Source organism: Hypanus sabinus, chromosome 13 (genome assembly GCF_030144855.1).
Source record: "Hypanus sabinus isolate sHypSab1 chromosome 13, sHypSab1.hap1, whole genome shotgun sequence".
In the NCBI taxonomy this organism is placed as follows: domain Eukaryota; kingdom Metazoa; phylum Chordata; class Chondrichthyes; order Myliobatiformes; family Dasyatidae; genus Hypanus; species Hypanus sabinus.
In genome coordinates, this window is record NC_082718.1 from 73980770 (window position 1) to 74005596 (window position 24827).

At 40.3% G+C, this 24827-nt stretch overlaps 1 protein-coding gene across 1 annotated transcript in view; it reads right to left on the reverse strand.

The window, feature by feature from the left end:
* The window catches only part of myo1ha (myosin IHa), a 127201-nt gene that overhangs the window by 57035 nt on the left and 45339 nt on the right, over positions 1–24827 (reverse strand). Inside the window, exons 10-16 of the mRNA XM_059987882.1 lie at positions 17259–17378; positions 16651–16718; positions 13847–13952; positions 12407–12487; positions 10482–10573; positions 4277–4371; positions 2692–2738 (exon numbers count right to left, since the gene is read on the reverse strand). Of these exons, the coding sequence (XP_059843865.1) occupies positions 2692–2738; positions 4277–4371; positions 10482–10573; positions 12407–12487; positions 13847–13952; positions 16651–16718; positions 17259–17378 (609 nt within the window). The remainder of the gene's footprint in view (positions 1–2691; positions 2739–4276; positions 4372–10481; positions 10574–12406; positions 12488–13846; positions 13953–16650; positions 16719–17258; positions 17379–24827) is intronic.

A 24827-nucleotide genomic window follows, 5' to 3' on the forward strand; every position in this document is an offset into this window, starting at 1 on the left:
CCTTTTCACATGATCTATTTGTATTGAAGGGTTAGGAGACATGTTAGGGCAGAATATACTAAGTAGATCAGGCTTAAAATTGATTTTCACTTAAAGGAGAAGCAACGTAAAACTTCTGTAAGGAAGGAGTCAGATTCAGACTTCCTTCTTCTCCCGCATTCATTCAAGTCATAGAGAATTACAGCACAGAACCAGGCCATTCAGCCCATCTAGTCCATGCCAACACCATTTAAACTGCCTACTGCCAACAACTTGCACCAGGACCATAGCCCTCCATATCCCTACTATCCATGTACCTATCCAAACTTCTCCTAAATGTTGAAGGTAAGCTCACATGGACCACTTGTCATGGCACCACACTCCATACTCTCATGACCCTCTTAGTGAAGAAGTTTCCCCTCATGTTCTCCTTAAACTTTTCACTTTTCACCCTTAAGCTATGACCCCTGGTTGTAGCCCCACACAATCTCAGTGGAAAAAGCCTGCTTCCACTTACCTTATCTATACCCCTCATAATTTTTTACACATCCATCAAATCTTGTCTCAATCCTCTATGTTCCAAAGAATACAGTCCCAGCCTATTCAATCTTTCCTTCTAACTCAGGTTCTCCAGACCCAGCAATAACCTTGTAAATTTTCCCTGCACTCTTGTTTACATCTTTCCTGTAGGTAGGTGACCAAAACTGCAAACAATATTCCAAATTAGGCCTCACCAACGTCTTATACAACTCAACATGACATCCCATCGGCTGGACTCAATACATTGATTTATGAAAGTCAATGTGCCAAAAGCTTTCTTTATGTCCCAACAACAACACACACAAAATGCTGGTAGAACACAGCAGGCTAGGCAGCATCTATAGGGAGAAGTGCTGTCGACGTTTCGGGCCGAGACCCTTCGTCAGGACTAACCGAAAGGAAAGATAGTAAGAGATTTGAAAGTCAAATCTTTATGTCCCAATCTACCAATGACACAACTTTCAATTAACTATGTAACCTGTGCTTCAGATCCCTTTGTTCTACCACGCTCCTCAGAGCGTGACTGTTTACTGTGTAAGACCTACCCTGGTTGGACCTACTGAAGTGCAACACTTCACACTTGTCTGCACTGAATTCCATCTGACATTTTCAGCCCATTTTTCCAGCTGATGCAGATCCCTCTGCAAGCCATGATAGCCTTCCTCACTGTCCACTACACTCCCAACCTTGGTGTCATCCACCAATTTGCTGATCCAGTTAACCACATTATCATCCACATCATTGATATACAAAAATTTGTAGATGACAAACAACAAAGGACCCAGCACTGATATCTGCAGCACTTCATTAGTCACAAACTTCCAGTCAGAGAGGCAACCATCTACTACCTCTCTGGCTTCTCCCACAAAACCAATATCTAATTCAGTTTACTACCTGATCCTGAATGCTGAGCCACTGAATCATCTTGATCAGCCTCCCATGTGGGACCTTGTCAAATGCCTTACTAAAGTCCATGTAGACAATATCCATGCCTTGTCTTTATCAACTTTCCTGGTAACTTCCTCAAAAAACTATAAGATTGATTAGACATGACCTACCATGCACAAAGCCATGTTGACTACCCCTAATCAGCCTCTATCTATCCAGATATATCCGATCCCTTTGAAGACCTTCCAATAACTTTCCCACAGCTGATGTCAGACTCATTGGCCTATAATTACTGGTTTTAGTTTAAAGCCTTTCTGTTTAGTGCACTTTGCAGAATGTCTTAGTATAGGCTTTGAAACAGATGTCTGCAAAATCCCAAGGAGAGCAGGAAGCTGCTTAAAGTGGATTTGTTGCAGGAATAAGTCCTGGTCCTGAAAAGGGCAAATTCTGGGAGAAAAGTTCCCATAAAGTCTGCTTATTCCTGTCACTGCTGCTGTTCATCACATTTCCAAGGACACATGGTCAATGCCCCAATATTACCCTGAGGAATTATTGAGCTCTGGAGACACAAGACACTGCAGATGCTGGGATCTAGAGTGATCAACTATGTGCTGGAGGAACTCAATGGCAACATTTGTGGTTGGAAGTGGACTTCCTTTCACTTGGACTCAAAATCAGAATGCAGATAATTATCCAAAACATTGACTGTCCATTTCCCACCACAGATACTAACTGACCTGCTGAGTTCCTCCAACATCCGTCTGAACAATATTGGATTTTAAACTCTATAGCTGGAGGTGGAGAACCATTACTGTCTTAGCTCTGGATTCCTAGAGTTTCACTGAATCACTATTTATCCCACGAGTATTCTGAAGTCACATGGCAGTGTTGAAGAAGTACAAATTTTCCCCCCACATCTCTCTTTCACCCACCTCACTGGCCAAACATCACCAGCATACAGTATGTCATGAATTTTGTTGTTTTGTGGCAGCAAGACATTGCAATACATAATAATAAAAAATAAAAATATATAAAAGAAGAAAATTAAGTTTAAAAGGTAGTGCAAAAAGAGAGGGAAAGATACTAGGGAAGCATTCATGAAATCTGATGATGGAGGGGAAGAAGCTGTTCCTGAAATGTTGAATGTGTGTCTTCAAGCTCCTGTACCTCCTCCTTGGTGGTAGCAATGAGAAGAGGACATGTCCTGGGTGATGGTGGTCCTCAATGATGGATGCCACTGTTTTGAGAAATTGCCATTAGAGTGCTGTTTAGAGTGGAGCTTACCTCTTTGAGATTCCTGTACAGGAGATCATTATTTTTATCCAGAAACCCTGGAAGATGGAAAGAGAGATATTTCCTCTTAGGATATGAATAGGTACCTTTTTTGTTTGTAGGTTAATCATAGAAAATATAACATAGAACACCATAGAACTGCACAGCACAGTACAGGCCCTTTGGCCCATGATATTGTGCCGACCTTTGAACATACTCTAAGATCAATCTAACTCTTCCCTCCCACACAACGCTCCATTTTTCCACTATCCATGTGGAAAAGAGTTCCTTAAATATCTCTGATGTATCTGCCTCTAGAACCACTCCTGGCAGGGTATTCCTCACATCCACCAGTCTCTGTGTAAAACATCCTCCTCTGATTCCCCTATGCTTTCTCAGAATTATCTTCTCTCATATTAGCCTTTCTTGCCCTGGGAAAAAGCCATTGGCTACTGACTCTATCAGCGCCTCTTGCATCCTGTACACATTTATCATATCTCCTCTCATCCTCCTTTGCTCCAAAGAGATCACTGCCTAGATCACTTCACCTTTAATTTAGTTGACTTGCTAATCTAGGCTGCATGTGGGTAATTCTCTTCTGCACCCTCTCTAAAGCATCCACATAAGAACATAAGAAATAGGAGCAGGAGTAGGCCATCTGGCCCGTCAAGCCTGCTCCGCCATTCAATAAGCCCATCGACTCATCTGCACTCTTAGGGTTTCATAGATGGTGGTTCTTTCATTAAGTTTGTTTATGGATTTTTCAGAAGAGAACTATGCTTCTAAAATAGTCTCCTGCCTGCTTAATGTTTGCTTGTGCCAGAACCCCTAAGAGCCAAAGAAATGCAAGCCAATAGAATTCAAAGGTTGACAGAAGAGGTAGCCAATCATACTGATGCAAGCAAATGGGGGCCTATATAAATGTGAGCATGCCAGAGAGAAACACCAACAACTGTGCATTGAGAATGTCACCTCGACTGGCAATGAAACATCTACAAGCTATTTGTCAAGCTCGGTGAACACAATAACATCAAATGCCTCAACCCAAGATACCAATATTCACCAGCATCCTAAACCAACATAACAAGCTCACAACTCACTAACCTGTACATCTTTGGACTGCGGGAGGAAACTGGAGCACCTGGAGGAAACCCACATGGTCAGAGGGAGAATGTACAAACTCCTTACAGACAGCGGCAGAAAATGAAACCGGAATTGTGGTTCTTGTAAAGCATAATGCTAACCGCTACATTACTGTGCTGCCCTGGTATAATATGATGCTCACATTACTTTCTTTCCACACTTCCATCAACTCCTGCCAGTTTCCAACCTTCATCTACACACTACGGGGAATTTGCAGAGGTCATTTCATCTGCACACCTTTGGGTTGTGGGAGGATAGTAGAGCACTTGTGGGAAAGCTGCTCAATCACAGGAAGGAATGAGCAAACTCCACGCAGACAGCACCATGGGCCAGGAAATGTGAGTGTTTTCAGGTAGATCAGTGGATGGTGGTGCCAGGTTGGACACAATGAGGGTTGGAGAGGATTAGGAGCAAGCTGGTGTCAGCTTACTCCCAGTACACAGCCATGACTCACCCGTTACATTGTAAGTGACCCCTCCTGCATAGTGTAACAGCCTGAAGTCACCTCTCCTCATGGTCTTCCTAGTGTTCTTATCGGCCAGCTTGTGTCTGCAAAGTACAACATGGGAAAGACAAACTTAGCTCGATTACAGTCTCTGCAAACTCAGAAACAAAAATAATGCAGTGTGGTTTAAGATCAGCTTTCCCCAGTAGCCATGTGGACTACTTCTGGGTTTACCAGCCCATTAGCAAGTCCAGCTGAATCTTCAGTAGGCTTTCATTTACCCAAACATCTTCCTCCCAGTGGAAATCTAGGGTGGCACAGTAGTGTAGTGGTTAGTGCAATTGTTTTACAGCCCCAGTTATCACTGAGCAGGGTTCAATACCAGTTGCTGGCTGAAAGGAGTTTTTGTGCTCTTCCCATGACCAGGTGCTCCAGTTTCCTCCCACATTCCAAAAGCATAAGGTTAAGTTTAGAGAGCTGGGGGCATGCTACGTTGGCACTGGAAACATGACAGCACTTGCACAATTATCTGACTGTGTAGGTTGTTGATACAAAACGACACATTTCATTGGATTTACGTGATAAACAAAGCTAACTCTATCTTCCCAGATACCTGTTAACAGCAGTGAATCTGCTCTCTCGCAATCTGTGCACTCTGTTTCAGTCACTGGATCCTCAAATCTGCCTCCACATTACAACTTCTCCCATTGGTCTTTACATGAGCAAATCACTTCTATTACTCACAAAATAACCATCTTCTGAATATCTTGCTCTTTGACACTTCCTGTAATAGCACACTTCTGCTTTAATATCATTAAAAGGTACAAAATCAATTTCTAGACCCTTTATGTCCAATAAAAATCCATCATTCCCTTTCAATGCAATTGAAATCTGCTTGGGTATTAGACTGGGTCAAGAGACCTTGGAGAGACTGTTTTCAGATATGAATGCAACTGGGATCACAGTGCCTGTCCTGGAAGAACCTTGGATGCAAAACCCCGACTGTCGACTCCTTTCCCTAGATACTGCCTGACTTGCTGAATTCTCAGCATTTTTTGCCTGATTTTTGAGTGCTTTTAAATGTCAGTCACATTCAATAACAGCGAGAAGTTTGACAGCAGGTGAACATGGAGGTGGGGCTTCCCCGGATGTCAAAGCCATTCTCACAGCTCAACCGGACCTTGGTGATGTACTGGGAACCATGGTGTGACTGCTGAAGTTTGAGGTACGACCCATGCTGCATGTCACCATGCAGACTGACAAGAGGGACTGCTCGTGTCTGAGGCATTAGATTAGTGGTATTTGTCACAGTCACATGTACATCAAAGTGTAATGTGAAATGCATCGTTTATTTCAAATTAAATCAGCAAGGATTGAGCTGGAGAGCCTGAAAGTGTTGCCAATATAGCATGCCCTTAACCTGTACATCCCCACGAGTGACAGGAAGAGCGTGCAAACTCCTTACAGACAGCATCAGGAATTGAACCCCAATCGGTGATCGCTGGCACTGTAAAACAATTGTGCTAACCTCTATGCTACAGTACTGGCATTAAACTGTTTCATTCTGAATTGAAAAGTCACCGATAGCATCGAGATGTGGTTGAGTGCAGCCCACCCTTTGGTCAATGAGCATCAACTCTGACCAGGACGAGTGTGAGGCAACTAGAGAGCCAGTGCAGAATGGATTCTGCCCAGACATTACAGCAGACTATTTATTCAAACATTCTTAGAGTGATAGTTATAGCACAGAAACAGGCCTTCGGCCCATCTGATCCATGATCTGCTGAGTTCCACCATCCTGCTCTCCAACCATATACCTATCCAAAATCTCTTAAATGGTGAAATTGACCCTGCATGCACAACTTGCACTAGCAGCTTGATCTACTCTGAGTGAAGAAGATCCCCCTCCTGCTCTCCTTGAACATTTCATCTTTCACCCTTAACCCATTACCTCTAGCTTTAGTTTCAGCCGACCTCAGTGGAAAAAGCCTGCTTGCATTTACCCTATCCAAAGCCTTCATATTTTTTACACCCCTATCCACTCAATCTTCTCTGTCCTAGGGATTAAAATTTTAGCCTATTCAACCTTTCCCAATCAGGTCATCAGGTCCCAACAACATCCTTGTAAACTGTCTCTGCACTCTTTCAATCTTATTTACCTCTTTCCTGTAGGTAGGTGACCAAAACTGCACACAATACTCCAAATTAAGCCTCACCAATGTCTTATAATTTCAACATAGCATCCCAACTCCTGTATTCAATACACTGATCTATGAAGGCTAATGTCCCAAAAGATTCCTTTATGACCCTACCTAAACTGAATCTGTGACAGCACTTCCAATGAATTATAGACCTGTATTCCCAGATCCCTTTGTTCCACCATGCTCTTCAGTGCCCTGCCTCTCACCACGTAAGACCTAACCTGGTTGATCCTACCTCACATTAGTCTGCATTAAATTCCATCTGACATTTTTCTGCCTAATTTTCCAGCAAATGCAGATCCCTCTACAAGCCATGATCACCTTCCTCACTGTCCAAACACTCTCAATCTTGGTGTCATCCACAAAGTTGCTGATCCAGTTAACCACATTATCATCCAGATCATTGATATAGGTGACAAACAACAAAAAATCTAGCTCCCATCCCTGCAGGGACCACTAGTCACAGGTCTCCAGTCAAAGAGGCAACCATCTATTACCACTCTCTGGCTTTCCCCACAAAGCCAATTTACAACTTTATCTTGAATGCCAAGTGACCGAACCTTCTTGACCAGCCTCCCATGTGGGACCTTGTTAAAGGCCTTGCTAACGTTTATGTAGACAGCATCCACTGCCTAGCTTCATCAACTTTCCTGATAACTTCCTCAAAAGACTCTACAAGATTGGTTAGACACACTTTACTATGCACAAAGCCATGTTGACTATCCCTAATCAGCCACTGTATATTCAGATACTTTTATAACCAATCTCTTAGAAGACCTTCCAATAATTTTCCTACAACTGATTTCAGACTCATTGGCATATAATTTGGACCGGGGAATACAGGGTTGGGTGTTACTGGGGGTGAAGGGGGAGACCGGGAATGACTTGCCTGAATACCCAACAATTAACCAGGACAGAGTGAGTGTGTGTTTACCCTCCATTACAGAATGGCAAAATGGTGGATGCTGGTGGCAGTGATAATGATGCTGATTGGTGGTGGGCTGTCCTACAACATGTTCCTGCCAATGGCGTATGAACATGCAGACAGGACTAATGTGCCAGCCTGCTGGATTTGTTTACAAACACTGAAACCTGCCGCGGAGGGGGTGCCATTAATACCAATCTCTTTCAATGACAAGGAAATTATTCAGCTTCTTGGGTTTTGGCATTCTGAATTGGGGAAACCCGGAAGGAGTAGCCTAAGCAACACACACAGAACACTGGAGGGACTCAGCAGGCCAGGCAGCAGCTATGGAAAAGAGTTCAGTCAACGTTTCGGGCCAAGACCCTCCAGCAGGAAGATGCAGTCTGGCCTGCTGAGCTCCTCTGGCATTTTGTGTGTGTTGCTAAGGTTTCCAGCATCTGCAGACTTTCTCTTGTTCACCAGTATTCTATTCCAGCCAACCTCACCCCATAGTATGGCTGCGGGTTGAAAGAGCTTGAGCTGCAATAACCCCTGGTGGAGTTAATGTTTTAGGGGTGGGTGCTTCCCTATATAAACATCAGTTTAATTCCAAGGTTCTGACTCTGAAAGTAATTCCCCACCCGACAGGGAAAGGAAGGTAGGTACAGACAGTATGATGAGTGCTGATCAAACTAGCTGGTGCGAGTGTGAGCGAGAAAAGTACCCTGGATGGCGGTGTCAATACTGAACGGTGCCATAAAGGTGGGTATTCCTTGGACGCTAAATGATACATACAGGATACGTGGCTTTCGGGCCTACCTGTGGCTTCCCGCGGAGTGGTATGGTTACCGCTATCCGGGATATGCCGTGCCGTTCATACACCACCTCAGTGTCCTAGATGAGCATCCTGATGAGCAAGAGGGCGATTACAGTGGCAGAACAGTTTTGGATGGTAGCCTTTCCCATGTACGTACTGCTGGGCTGTACCGGGAAATTATACACATGACCTCTGCGATGGAAATGTTGGCTAACGAGATGGCTGTAGTTTCTCAGAGGTATTGAGGAAGCATTAACCCATGTTTCGGCTGAGCTAGTAGCTATTTGAATGGTTGCCCTGCAGAATCAGATGGCTTTAGATTACCTGCTCACAGAGAAAGGCGGTACCTGTGCTGTTACTGGTCAAGAATGCCGCACCTACATTCCTGACAAGTTGGGGTATATCACTCACTTGGCTGATCATATTAAACAATCGGTGAATAAAATTATAAAAGTACAGGATCAGTTCCATAAACTTTACACTCTAGGGAAAAGTCTGTGGCCTTTTAGGCCACTGGGAGGCTGGTGGGATTACTATAATACACTGGGGTGTAACTATTGGACTAAAATACTGGGTGTTATCCTTTTGTCTTGTGTCTGTAATTTAATGGGCAGGTTTACTGTGGGAGGTTTACTAGCCAATTTGTCATGATATTGGGACTTTCAAGGGGTGCCATGTCCTCTGGGGGTGTAGTTTATTTTGTTCGAAAGCTGCTTCCATCAGGCTGCTTGGTTTATTTAAAGTTTATGATGCTCTTTTCCCATCGGTTGGCTTTTGGGTGCAATGGAGCCCATCTCCTGTTCCAGCTACCCTGGGGGTATAAAAAGGTGGAACTTGCAGAGGAGTTGCCCCCTGCCACCCATGGGGCCCGACTTCGGCTGAATTCGTGAGCAGTCATGAAGGAGCACTGAAAGAGTATTGCAGACATAGAGACACCCCCACCCCCCATGGTTTGTTTTAGTTAAGTATCCCTTTACAGCATGCTTGTTTCTTGGTTTTTTTATAACATGGGGAGGTTTATCAGTTCATTTAAAGGGTAACTGAATGTATGATGTTGTGGCTTTGGGTAGCTTAGATGAATACTTGTTTGACTAGAGATCGGTTTAGTGTCTCACTGTTGGTCTCACACCCATTTTAAAATCTGTGCCTCCTGTATCACTCATTGGATCCTCGAATCTGCTCCCCCACTTTACAACCTCCTTATGCACCTCCTTATTTTTCTTAACCAGGGCCTCAGTATCTTACAATAACAAGGTTCCATAAACCTTGTTAACTTTGTCTTTCATTCCGACAGGTACATACAAACTCTGTTCTTTCAAAATTTCACTTTTGAAGGCCTCCCACTTAACTTTGCTGGAAAGCAACCTATCCCAATCCACATTTGCCAGATCCTTTCTAATACCATAAAAATTAGTCCTTTTCCAATTTAGAATCTTAAACCAAGGACCAGACCTATCCTTTTCCATGATTATCTTGAAACTAATGTTATTATGATCACTAGATGCAAAGTGGTCCCCAAAGCAAACTTGTCATCTGTCTTATTGCCTCACTGGATATTTAGTTTTGCGTACTGTCTCATTGGGATTTCTATGTACTGATGAAGGAAACTTTCCTGAATATATTTGACAAACTCTAACCCATCTAGTCCCTTTACACTACGAGAGACCCAGTCAATATGTGGAAAGTTATAATCACCTCCTATCACAAACTTGTGTTTCTTGCAACAGCCTGTGACTTTACAAATTTGTTCTTCTAAATCCCTCAGACTGTTGCCTGGTCTGTAATATAGTCCCATTAACATGGTTGTACATTTCTTTTTCCTCAGTTCCAGCCATAAAGCCTCACTACAGGAGTTTCCCAGTCTGTCCTGTCTTCTGCTCTCAGCAATCAATCTTTACATTACAATCAACAACTGACCTTTTAGTTCTTCAAATAAATCTCAGGCCCTTAAATTTGGAACCTCCAGCATCTCCGTACCTTTCTCAAATCTTCCCGAGAATTTCAGACACCAGGTTATAAATACATTATCTTATTAATAATGTTCTTTTCTAAATTAAACTAAGAAAGAATGTTATTAATAAAAGAATGTATAATGAGGCGGAGAAGAATTTCCTCTCTGCAAACTTCAGAGGTTAAAAGATGTCAACACTAAATCTTGTTGCAATAGCAGCAATTCACCTGTGGCAGAGTCTTCCTATAGCAATGGTTTTAAACCCAATATTACACTGACAGGACTGTTACATTCAGGAGACATCAACAAAGACAGTGATCTCACACAGCACAGGTACCCACGTTATGAAGTGAGGGTGGTCTCCCACTTTCTCCTCCAACCTATCCAGAAATGTAAAATCTGTGGCTTCTCCAGGCCTCAAGCATTCTTCATCCTGATGGGGAAGAGAGAAAAGGGGCACTCAGGTAATCCACCAATACGCTTAAGAGTTGTGCTGTGTACTCGTTAAGCTGATAGGATATTGAGCTATTGGACCTGATCCAGTGACACTCCACCTCAGCAGTTGAGTTTAAATTCAGGTGAGGAAATAAGGCAGAACTTGACAGATAAATAGGTGGCAGAACTCAGTTCAATAGCTTAAAGTAAATTTATTATCGAAGTACATGCATGTCTGTGGTAAACTATGTATACCTTTCTGGACATGCCCCTCTGCTGACTGCTCCTGTGGCTCCTCCCACAGACCCCTGTATAAAGGTGATTGGAGGCACTGCTGCCCCCCCCCCCCCCAGTCTCCAAGATGCTGTGATCTGTTTTGTTGCTAATAAAAGCCTGTTGCTCACCTCCCATCTCCAAGAGTTATTGATGGCGCATCAATGTCATCATATATTACCGAGATTTGTTTTCTTGCAGGCATTCACAGCAGAACAGAGTAATACAATAGAATCGATGAAAAACACACACAAGCAAAGACTGACAAACAACCAACATACAAAAGAAGACAAACTGTGCAAAATAATAAATAAATAAATAAGATTGAAAACATAAGAGTCCTTGACAACGAGTCCATAGGTTGTGGTACAGTTCAGTGATGAGGTGAGTGAATTATCCAGACTGAGGGTTGAAGAGTAAGTGTTGGTCATGGAGCATCTGTGAAAGGAGTATATGTTTCAGATGAAGCACTTTGACTGGCATGATGCAGTCCAGATGAAGGGTCTCCGCTGTCTATTTCCCTCCAGCTTTTTGTTTGTTGCTTTAGAATCCAGCATCCGACATCTTTTGTGTCTCCATCAAGCAGAAATGCCACAAAACTAATGAAATAGACCTGGTTCCAAAACTGCATTCTGCTGACAATGATCTCAGGAGCAGAATGGAGCACACGCACACAATGCACTGAACTCATACACCACAGAAAGGTAATATTACCACAAATAAATGAACAGATAACAAGGTGCATTTACAACACAAGTCAAAAAGTGAACCGTATAACACTCCTGGTGTTTCATATGTGATGAGACCTGGGTGGTGGCAGCCAAGTCTGGGGAAAGAAGCTGTTTCCCATTGTAACAGTCCTTGTCCTAATGGCTATTATAACATTTCACAAATTCATTGAAAAATACTCAAATCACTGGATATACAACACTGTGCAAAAGTCATGGGCACCCTAGTCATGGAGCCTAAAACTTTTGCACAGTACTGAAGTAATTTTATGTATTGCACTGTTCTGCTGCCACAAAATAAAAACAAATTTCATGATGTATGTGAGTGATCATAAACCTGATTTTTATATGGGTCTCGATTGAGAGTGGGAAGGGGGCAGGGAGAGGGGAATTATGGTTGGGAAAAGGGAAAGGAGGGGGGGAGTAGGAAGCACCAGAGAAATGTTCTGTAATGAACAATAAACCAATTATTTGGAATCAAATGATTCTGCCTAGTTTTCAGGGCTGGGTGTGTCTGCACCTGCATCACCCCCTGCCTCCGGCACTCCTTTTCAGCAACCTGTACCACACCCCCCATCCCCCCAATGGCACTCCACCCGTGCCATTCCTAACATCCTTTGCTCCCACCAGATTTACAAACGTGCTCTGCGCCCCACAGTGGCAAATACAGTACTGAGCAAAAATCGTGGGCACCCTAGCTACATGTACGTGTGCCTAAGGCTTTTGCACAGCACTGCACAACATTCTCTGGTGACTTTGCTCTATGTTGCATTACGAATTTAGAAAAGAAAATTGTAATTAAGATTACAAAAAGAGGGGCAGTTTCTCACCAGAATGGAGATAATTCCTTTGTGTTTTTGTTCTATGAGGTCACAGATGATCTTGTTGTTGAAGAACTGGATTGGCTCCCACTGCAAAAACAAGAATAAAGAAAGTCACATGGACTCATCTGCAAGAATCAGGGGAACCCAGTCAGACACAGATAACTTGTCCCATCTTGTCTCACTATCAATGAAGACCCACTCCACTGCCCTGTTTTTACTCCTCAAATTACATGATCAATTCTTCTCTGTAAATCAAATCTACTGCAGATACTATAGGGACTCTTAGGTAGGAACATGGATGGAAGGAAAATGGACAGTATGTGGAAAGGTTGCTTGGTGGGGTGGAGATAAGTCTCTTCCAAAGGAGGTGTAAGGCGCTCCTTCCCTTCACTAGCCTGCAGGTCACCCTTGGGCAAGGTGTAGCACCTGCTTAACCCCCCCCCCCCCCGATCAGGGTCACGTGAAACCTTAGAGCAGGTGGTGAATGGTTGTATGAGCAGCTGGTACATTACACAAGTTCTGGTTATGCAGACAATCTCTGGCAGCTCATTCCACACTTGTGCTACCCTCTGAGTGAAGTTCCCCCTCAAATTCCCCTTAAATTGTGCACATTTAACATATGACCTCTAGTTCTCCTCTCACCCACCTTCAGTGCAAAGGCCTGTTCAGACATTTAGTGTTCTCAGATCTTTCTGGAGGCTTTGTTAGCTTAGCTAGGGGCAAGGGACTGCCTCTCTCATTCTGCTCTTTAAGATGATAAGATGAGCTTTATTTGTCACATGTACATTGAAACATGGAAACATGCAGTGAAGTACATCATTTGCATCAAGGACCAACACAGCTCGAATATGTGGTAGGGACAGTCCACAAGTGTCACCCCCATCTGGTGTCAAGATAACCTGCCTTAACTTATTAACCCTAACCTGTGTGTCTTTGGAATGTGTAAACCTGAGTACTCAGAGGAAGCCCATGCAGTCACTGGGGGAACATTCACACTCCTGCCAGACAACGGCAGGAACTGAACCCAAATCTTCTGATCCCTGGTGCTGTGAAGAGTTACGCTAACCATTCTTTCCCAGCCCTTTGACCAACCCCCATCCTGCCATCACTTCTGTTTCTTACTGCCAAGGCTTGATTGACAGTTACCCTGGCAAATCTCCTTGAGTTATTTTACCACATTCATGTTGCTATGGTTACAAGTGCTGGTTGTTCCTGCTTGCTTTCCTTTTCTTGTCAGTCCAGCTACTTGAGACTTCCCCCCCAGTAACTTACAGAACAATGTCAAGGTGAAGCACCAGAATGTGGCTCTCAGACTTAAAGGCATGAAGAGAACATTGCAAATTCCTCATGAGGGCAGAAACTACTTTGATCCACGGTGACTATTGAGTCATTCACACAGTTGGAACTTCATGGATTAAAGTCATAGACAAGAGGATGGATGGTTACCTGGATTCCTTCCACCTGATATTCCTCCTGCTCCGATTTCAACGTCAGCTCAATCAGCAGTTGTTGCAGCTTCTCGTTACAGTAATTAATACAGAACTGCTCAAAACTGGAGAGAAAGAAATCATTCATTTGGTGGAGAGAGGACATTTGATTTGTTTTCCTGTCTGTCTGACTTTGGCATCTGCCTCTGTTCGCACCACCTCCCACCAGACAGCAGTCCACTCTGGTAGCACCTGTGGATGGAGCTGCCCCGTCGCCTCACTTCTCCCTCTGTTCAGCATCACCCACCTGCGTGTAGAGGTGTGTATGTTCTTGTGCAAGCATGAATATGTGTTGTAAATGAGCAAGGGTCAACGCATCTCTGTGTTATCTCTGAGTGTGTGTGCGTATCTGTGTTATATGTGTGTGTGTGTGTGTGTGTGTGTGCGTGTATGGATTTATGTTACCTATGTATGTGTATACATCTGCTAGCTGAGTGTGTTTTTGAGAATGTGTACGTGTGTGAGATAGAGACTATTTTGACCTTTCCCTCTCAGTGTTCCCCTTTCTACCCTGTGGCTCTCACTGACATTAAAACATGTTCTAAGCCATCTGGCCTTGATTCTCTGTCTAAATGACTGTGTGTCCCACATAAGCTTACCAAGTGGTGTTTCGCACTTCTCCCAACTCTTACCATTACCTGATGCCCCAGGGGTACATTTTCCAGGCCCAATCACTGGACAATGTTCAGGAGCAAAATACCAAACTGATATCCCTCCCCCTTTCTTTCACACAGTGCAGAGGTTACTGAGACCAGACACAACGTTCTGTCTGCACTCTGCTCAGTCAGCAGGCAGGCAGCGGGCTGCAGACATGGGGGATTCCTACTCCAGTTGAAAGCTGAGTCTCCCTGGTGACAGGAGTAATCAAGGTAAGGTAACAGAGCCAAGTGTTCAATGATTACAGGATTACAGTTACCAGCCATGTGTACAGGTGTTGTGTTCACTGGATACACCCAGCCCCTGTCACTACTGTTAAGAGTGATAGTTGTATGACAGTAAATACAGTCACCAGCAACTCTGTCAGAAAGGATTCGCTGGAATGCTGCCTGGACTGGAGGGGTTGAGATATATGGACAGATTGGACACACTGGGACTGTGTTCCATGGAGTGAAGGAGGCTGAGGGATGACCTCATAGAGGATTATAAAATTATGAAGGACAAGCCAGGGTAGGTAGTCAGTTTTTTTCAGCCCAGGTAGGGGAGTCTGTACTGTAACATGCTGTGCTGACCATAACACTACCACACCACCACTATATATTTTGGGTGGCTAAAATTTTTGCCCAGTACTGTATTATCATCATGGAGCGGACAGTCAGTTTGTAAATCTGGTGGGAGCAAAGGATGTTGGGAATGGTGGGGGTGGAGCACCGCAGGAGGGGTGCGGATTAGTGTGGCATGGGTTCAGACACACCCAGCCCTGAGACACCAGGCAAGACTGGTCAAGGTCAAGGTCATTTGATTCCTAACAATTGGTTTATTGATCATTACAGAATGTCTCTCTGGTGCTTTCCGCTCCCTCCCCTCTCCCTTCCCCCTTTCCCAACCATGATCTTCCTCTCATATCAGAATCAAGTTTATTATCATTCACATATGTCATGAAATTAGTTTTTTTTATGGCAGCAGTACAGTGCAATAAATAAAATTATTACAACAGTGTGTAGAAGTTCTAGCTATATATATTTTCCCAGGACTTTTTCTTGGTACTTTAGATCTATTGTTGACTATATCAGTCAATTTGTCAGAGCCCTCCATCCTATTTCACTTTCCAAGGCACCTCCTTTCAACAATATTACCAATATTGTTTGTTGGAAAAAAACACAACCGCCACCGTCAATCCATTTCTGAGGTCCTTTCACAAATCTCCAATATTTCCAAAATTTTAGGAGATTTGTTCTTTTTCTCACGTCTGTCATTTGTAAAATTACTTGGTGCAAGAAGAATTGAGTGCAGGGATGGACAATGGTGAACAATAGGTGATGCTCAGCACTTTGGTTTTACCTTTGTTGGACCTTAGGGTATGGAGAACCTGCCTGGTGGTAAATAGCTGGCCTTATGTGCCTGCATTCGGGGTTGAAATGAAGCCTTTCCTGTACAACTTAGAACTCCTTTCAACATCTCATTATAAAAATAAATTCAGATTTTAGGTTAGTTAGGTCACTTCAGAAAATGGCTCGGGAGGTAAAGAGACCATGTACATTTGGTCATGAAATTACTTCTTCAGAGGATCACAAACAGTATGGTGCAGAAGGAGGCTATTCAGCCCATCAGATCTATGGTCAATCTTTCAAAGAATGATCTATCTGATTCTCGCTCTGGCTCCAGATCTCTTCACTGTTTTCTCCCTCCAGTATCCTTCTGAGTAAATGTTTGATCTGTTGTATTGGGCTGGACCTTCAACTACACCAAATGTCATCAGTAACCAGTGACTGAATTACTGGCAGAAATGCCTTAAGCTTTAGTTTTATTTCTGGCATTTACATTGAACACAGTCTGAGGCAGCAAGTGTTGCCTCACTTCCAGTGTTACGCTAATCACTATGCTGCTGCGCTGCCCCAAGATGGAACTTTCATCTGTATTGCAAACTACTATAATTGTATGGAGCAGCCTGACCCAGTTAAGTAACATGTTAACCGCATGGCAGTTGAGTATCTGTGTTACAGGCACTGCTCAGAAAAGGATAAAGGACAGCATAATCACAAGTGAAATGTTTCTCCTGAAATTTACAGTTTGGTGAAATGGTGAGGTGTAATGCAAAGTTGTTACCTGTTGACATCGAAGACTTCAAATCCATAGATATCCAAAAGTCCAATCACTGTTTTCCTGCTGGGGTCCTACGAGAAAGTGAATGGAAATCATGAACTTCTCACTGTCTCTCTATGATGATATTTTAGAGTTGAAATCAGGAACTAGGAACTGTGATTCAGCCGGCGAATGGGACTTGCGATTAGGTGGGTGGATGTTACAAATATCTATACGGCAACGGTCATTCTCCTGAAGCCTGTGTCCTAGACTGGCGGGGTCTGAGACTGTGTTATCGTGCATCAAGTACTGTAGGGAGCATAGGAGACAGTCATCTCCAGTCCTTTGCATTACTCTTGCTCCTGTCTCTTAGGTTAAATGGACTTCAGCATCTCCCATTAAAATGGTCTCACTGGCTCCACTACTGCTTGCTTCTGTGTTGTGCTGGCTTTTACCTTAGGGTTTCAAGCAGAAAACCTAATTCTCCTTTGAAGAACAATTGACTGACCCTCAAATTCAATCTTGGTCAGTGGTGTTTGACACTCACACCAGTGCCAGCATCAATACAAACTCCATCCACATGGGCATGAGTTCCCTGGCAATCAGGCAATTGTATAAAAAGTGCTCCTTACCTGATTAGCAAGTGATTTGTTGATCTTATTAACAAGCCAGGTAAATGTGCGTCCATAAATAGCCTTCGCCAGTGCATCGCGTGCATAAAAGGCCTGATCCACAGTTAGTGGGCTCAAAACCTTCCAAAAAGAATTAAAACATTAAAACATTAATTTCCATTTAAGTTATCAGTTTCTTTCTCTTTTGATCTGTTCTTTCTAATTTTGCTTGTCCCCTTTCTCTTTCAGGATATTATTTAAAAATATTATTTCTCAGCTCAAGCTGGTAAAGCTGAGGTATGGCAAAGCCAAGCATAGTCATTTGTTAATTGCTTGGAACTTTCGGACTACTGTATTCTAGTGGTGTTTAGTATTGTGGCTTTCTGAAGATTTACATAGATTTGACCACAGCATCTGCAGTGTACTTTGTGTTTACATAGGTATTACTGTGTAGGCCTAATTGTTTAATGCTATTGTGTAGTGATTTTGGAATGTTACCAGTTGTGGATATTACTATTTGGACAATGTATACCCTGTTCATGTTCCATAGTCTTTCAATTTCCTCTTTAAGTACAGCATATTTCTGGTGTTTTTCGCTTATTGATTTCTGAATGTTGTGTGTATTTGGAATAGTAATTATCTATTAAATAAGTTATTCTTGCTTTTTTATTCTGTATTGTAATATCTGGATGGTCATTATGAATTGTCCCATCTGAAATAATGGATCAGTCATAATATAATTTGTAGGACTCGAGAGACTCCACCTACTGCTTATGAAGTGACACACATTTTGTGTGGCTGTGATCAGTTCTTCCTTTTCTCCAGCTTAAACTTTGAATGTTTAACTTTTATTTGTCGGATCTTAGAGGGGAATAGTTGTTATTATGCCACAATCTTTAAGAAGTGGAAAGCAGCTTCCTGAATCCAGCAATGGAAAGGGGAAAACTTCGAAAGAAAAATCAGAAGATATGCCTGTCTGGGCTGAGCATTTAGAACATTCACTGATGGTTCTCGACAGGAAATCAGACAACAACACAGTAAAACTTGATGCTACCTCTTCTGAGATGAAGTTGTTACGAGAGAGTTTTCAATTTGTGCAGGAAAATATTTCCCTGAATTCTGAACTTAAAGAGGCGAAGCATCAGGTAGCGGATATTTTAGCCTGCTTGGAAAAGTCTCAACATAAGATTATCGATTTGGAAGCAAGATCTCGTTGGAATAATATTCGAACTGTTGGTCTGAAGGAAGTGGGGATTTATTGGACTACCTTGCTAACTTGTTTCAATCTCTGTTTCTTTATATTTTACCTCAACCTCCCGATAATTGAAAGAGCGCATAGAATTTTCACTTCAAAATCTCGGGATCCGAATAAGCCAAGGACAGTTTTGGTCTGCTTTCTTCATTTTAAAGTTAAAGACCAAATCATAAAATATGCAAGGAAACACAGAGTTTTTAAATTCAAGGGTTCCGAGATTTGTCTTTATGAAGGTTATCCATGGGAAATTATGGACCTGCAGTCTAAATTTGTTCCAACCATGAAGATAGCGTACGATAAGGGATTATTCCCATCACTTCACTATCCAGCCTGATTAAAATTATTTCCCAAAGATTCAGCTCCATGTTTTTTTCTGGGCCCCAAAGAGGCATTGGACTATGTTAACTCTATTTCGGTTGCAGCCAAGGTTTGAATGGTTTTAGGTCTGCTGTATAATTGTTATTTCAGAAAGAAAATAAGCTTTGAAGATTTCTGATTTGCTTAAGATGTCCTTTGATTGATCGACCATTTAAAGAAGATGTGAACTTTTTGATGTGACTGATTAATGACTTTTCCAAAATCTGTTTGGTCTACTGAGCGAATTAACACTGTGGACAGATTGTTAACCGGTTTATTTGTTTCTATCCACCTTTTTCTTCATTAATTAAGTGATAGTTTTCATAGTTCATAAGGACTTTTTCTTGTATATACATAGTTGGGTGTGCTTAGTAGATAGATACTTAGTTTTTTTTCTAAAAACAGTTTTTCATTGGGCGTGTAAGTTAAATGAAAATGGCGCTGAATTTTCTTCATTAGAGATTACACAGGCATTCTTCTCTTTGTTTAATTTTATTGATTTGGCATTTTTGGAGATTGTTTCTGCATTCTCCAGCTTACTTTTAAGGATTAAGTATAAACATATTTTTCCTCTGCAGGGCTTTCCTATTTTAGGGCCATGTGTTTTTTTTTGTAAGTGGGGGGAGGAATTAAGGTCCTGACGAAGGGTCTTGGCCCAAAACATCGACAGTGCTTCCCCCTATAGATGCTGCCTGGCCTGCTGTGTTCCACCAGCATTTTGTGTGTGTTGGAGGAATTAAGGTCCTGACGAAGGGTCTTGGCCCAAAATGTCGACAGTGCTTCCCCTTATAGATGCTGCCTGGCCTGCTGTGTTCCACCAGCATTTTGTGTGTGTTGGAGGAATTAAGGAAAGCTTTCAAAATTGCCATTATAAAATGGGCAGCTTGTGGAGTCTTCCTCTTTTTTTACTTCTATGGGGATGTATTTCGGCTTTATTTTGGGTCTTTCGGGGTGGTGACAGGACTGGGGTTAGCTTTGAGTTATAAAATAAATTGTAGGATTAATTTTAATTTTCTTTTTTATATTTTTTTTCCCATCACGGAGTTCCGGAGTATACATGTTTTGTATGTGGTTACATTTATCACCGTCAGTTTAGTTTAGCCCGCGCGTGTATTTATGTGTTAAATAAAATAAAATTGTTTTATGATAACTCAACAGATAAACATTATAAGTTGGAACGTACGTGGTTGGAATCATTCTATTAAGTGCAAGAAGACTTTTAAAATCATTAATCGATTCCAACCCAATATAATTTTTGCTGAAGAAACGCATATCAGAAGGGGCGATGAAAATACGTTTTTTAAAATGTGGAAGGGCCTTCAATTTCACACTACTTGTCAAATCAAGTGAGTATCTATTTTTATTAAATTTAGTATTTTATTCATCCAAGTAGATGTTGTGTCAGATATTAATAGTAGATTTTTAATTGTTAAAGAAACAATTTGTAATAGAAAAATTGTCCTGGTTAATTTATATGAACCTAATGTAGATGATTCTTCTTTTTAAAAAATGTATTTGCTTTATTGCTGAATTTAAATGAATATATGTTGTTAATGGGTAGTGATTTTAACTGTTGTTTAAATCCTTTGATTGACAAGAGTTCAACCAATCAGCAGCTTTCAAGTTGTTCTGCATCACTTATTAGCTCCTCTTTAATTGATTTTGGCCTGGTTGAAATTTGGAGACATTTACATCCTAATGATAGAGATTATTCTTTTTTTTCACATGTACAGAAAAATATTTGAGAATCAATTACTTTATAGCTGATCCCCAATTTTTGTCCAAAATCCAGAAATGTGAATATGATGCTATCGTTCTCTCTGATCATGCGCCTTTAAGCTTAGCCTTTGAATTGAATGATGTCATTATTGAATATTTGCCTTGGCGTTTTCCAGAAAATTTATATCAATGTTCGGACTTTGTCAAATTTATTGAGACTCAGATAAAATAACTTTTTCTTTTTAATAATGCGGGAAATGTGTTGAAGTTGATTATATGGGATACATTTAAAGCATTTTTGTGCGGTCAGATAATTTCCTATTTAGCTAAGCTTAAGAAACAGACAAAAACAGAGTCAGATAAGATTTCAAAACAAACTAAAGACTTGGATAATGTTTATGCAATATCTCCTAACATTGATCTATTCAAACAAAGAGTCAAACTCCAATCACAATATAATTTATTATTAACTTACCCTATTGAAAGAAATTTGCTTAAATTGAAAAGTCAATTTTATGTGTTTGGGGATAAAAATAATAAGCTATTTGCATCTCAATTAAAAGCAGCTAGAGCTAAAAGACAAATTTTAAAAATTCATAAGGGAGACAGTAGCTTAGCATGTAATTATGAAGATATTAATAAAAATTTTCAAGACTTTTACATTGAACTTTATAAATCTCAGTTTCCATTTGATTCTTCTAAAATGAATGCATTTTTACAAAAGATCAATTTTCTGTTGAAAATCAACAAACTCCTGATGCTCCTATTACTGAAAACAAAATTCAGAAAGATATTTTTTCAATGCAATCTGGTAAAGCTCCTGGACTGGATGGTTATTTTGTAGGATTTTATTTTAAAAAAAATTAAAATTTTTTACATGTTGGAAATGCTTAAAGATTATTTTTTGATAGGAGAGTTACCTCCCGCATTCTATGAAGCTTCAATTTCTTTAATTCTTGAGAAAGATAAAGATCCTACTGACTGTGCTTCATATCGACCTATTTCATTATTAAATGTGGGTGCTAAAATTCTTTTAAACATAATGGCATATCAGCTGGAGAATATTCTAGCTAAAATTATCTCTCAAGACCAAACAGGTTTTGTAAAGGGCCATTATTCCTTCTCTAATGTTCGGAGACTGATAAATGTAATTTATTCATCCTTTTTTAAGGCTCCCCAATGTATTGTTTCTCTCAATGCCGAAAAGGCATTTGAAAGAGTTGAATGGAAATACCTATTTAATGATTTAGAGAAATTCAGCTTTGGTATTAATTTCAATAAGTGGATCAGAAAAGCCCTATTGCTACTGTTACTACTAATAATTCAGATTTCCTTTTTTTCAGCTTTCGTGGGGTACGAGACAAGAATGTCCGATAAGTCTCTTGTTATTTAATTTGGTGTTGGAATCCTTGGCTGTTGCACTTCATGAAGCTAAAGATATTCATGGAATTTTCATAAATGTGACTATTCATAAGATCTCCCTTTATGCTGATGATCTCTTAGTTTACATTTCGAATCCTGAAGAATCCATTCCTAGTTTATTGGAACTATTAAATGAATTTGGAAAGTTTTTGGGATATAAACTAAACCTTCATAAAAGTGAATTATTTCCCCTAAACGATTCTGCTTCTGTATATGATGTTTAGAGTTACAGACTGTTTAAAATATCTAGGTATTATTATTACTAAAAATCATAAAGACCTTTATAAGGCTAATTTGGTTCCTTTAGTTGATTTTATGAAGCAATTATTTTGTAGATGGAATCCACTTACACTTTCATTAGCCAGCTGAATTCATGCAGTTAAAATGATGATTTTACCAAAATTTTTATATGTATTTCAAAATATCCCTACTTTTTTAACTGTGCAGTTTTTTGATCAGGTTGACTCTATTATTTCACCTTTTGTTTGGAATAACAAAAGACCAAGAATTGGTAAATATCATTTACAAAAATTAAAAAAAGATGGAGGTCTTGCTCTGCCCAATTTAAGAATGCATTATTGGGCTTTTAATATACGTTATATGTGTTTTTGGTTATATTGGACTGATAAAAATGAACGACCACCTTGGGCTGATTTGGAATTGAGCACTGTGAAACAGTTTCACTTAACCTCGTTATTAGGAGCTTCTCTACCTGTACAACTGGCCAAAGTTACTAATTTAAATTTATACCCTGTGATTAAGCAGTCATTACAAATTTGGTTCCAGTTTTGTAATTTTTTTAATCTTAAAAAAATTAAACTTTTTAGGTTAATTGATCAAAATTATTTATTTAAACCTTCATTAAGTGATCCTACCTTTCTTCTTTGGAGGAATAAAGGAGTTTATTTCTCAAAAGACATCAATTGGCCATCTTGGAACAGATCCATGGAGGAATAAAGGAGTTTATTCCTTCATGGATCTGTTCCAAGATGGCCAATTGATGTCTTTTGAGAAATTTGTAAATAAATACTCTCTCTTGTATTCACATTTCCTGCAATATCTTCAGGTCAGACACTACTTACAAGAATATTTAAGTAATTTTTCATATATACAGGATTCTGACCTGTTAGATATTATTTTAAAATTGACCCTTTTAGTGAAAGGTTTTATTGGGAAAATTTATAATTTATTGTTACAACAGCACAATTACTCTTCAGCAAGATTAAGCAAGGTTGGGAGAGAGAGCTTAACATGACCTTAATAACAGAGGATTGGGTGTGGATTTCAAAGTTGGTTAACTCTTCATCGATCTGTGCCAGTCACTTTTTAATTTAATTTAAGATTGTACATCATTACTATTTGACAAAGGAGAGACTGTCTAAAATGTTTCCTAATGTCGATAGTCAGTGTGACAGATGTAAAAATGAGACAGCCACATTGACACATATGCTTTGGTCGTGTTCTCTATTGAACCATTTTTGGAAGTCTATTTTCACTACAATTTCCAAAGTTTTAAAAATTAATTTACAATCTAATAAATTGACAGTTTTGTTTGGTATAATCCCTCAATATATTCATGGTATTTCTCTATCAGACCAACATGTAATTGCATTTGTTACATTATTGGGCAGAAGGGCTATTTTGTTGAAATGGAAAGATGCTTCTGCTCCGACTTTGATACAATGGTTTTCCCAGATGATGTTATGTCTTAGTTTGGAGAAAATCAGAAGTCGAACTTTTGATCCTCGATTTGATTTTGAGAAAAGGTGGGGTTCATTTGCCCGTTACTATCATCTGATTTGAGTTAATTAATATGGTTTCCTTCCGATTAAATGGATTTGAGTTGGCGGATTGATGTTTTTCTTCTATGGAAGCTTGTATGATGTGTAGCTCCAGGGTTGTGCTCCCAATGGTTTTTTTTCTTTCTTTTTTTTTAGTTAGTAAGGTTTTTTCCTTTTAGTTAGTAGGGATTCTTTTTTTCTTTTCTTTCAAAAAAATATTCTTAATACTTTATTTTTTCTTCTTATTATTGATATATTGCTTAGCTTTGTTAATCAGTAATTTGCTAATTTAATTCTTCATTGTATATAATGATACATTGACTTGATTACCTTAATGTATTTTTTGTTGATCTTCAATTAATAAAAAGATTTTTAAAATGAAATTTGTAGGACTCTATGGTGCTAAAACTGGATCAGGCTTGTATTTATAGTAAGTTATGTTTTCTTTAGAGTTTGTATTTTTGTGAAGGATGTTTGCCACTTGATTGTGCCTGTGTAAGTGATCAGATTGAGTTAAACTGCTACAGGATCCTGTAATGTGTTGGATTGTTTCTGGTTTCTCTTGGAATTTTCTGCATTTATTGCCTTGAATTTGTTGGGTCTTTTATTATATATTTTCAGTATTTTTGTGTTAACAATCTGGCCCTACACTACCACAAGGAACCCCTCTGTTTCTTGGAAGAAGTCTCCTACTCTGAGACAGGCATTTGATGCTTCCTTGTCAACATCTAGTCTGCTCAGATTGTCTTCCATGGAGGGTCATGGTCGACTTTTCCTCTATAGTGATAATTTCTTCATTTTTCTAAGTTGTGCTTTCAGTTAAGTTTAATGCTGTGTACTTATCAGAATTGCATATTATTTTGATTATTGTTAATATATACACTCAATGGCCTCTATATTAGGTACACCAGTACCCCTGCTCATTAATGCAAATATCTTATCAGCCAATCATTTGGTTGAAATTCAATACGTAAGAGCATGCAGACATGGTCAAGAGGTTCAGTTGTTGTTCAGACCAAATATTGAAATGGGGAAAAATGTGATCTAAGTGACTTT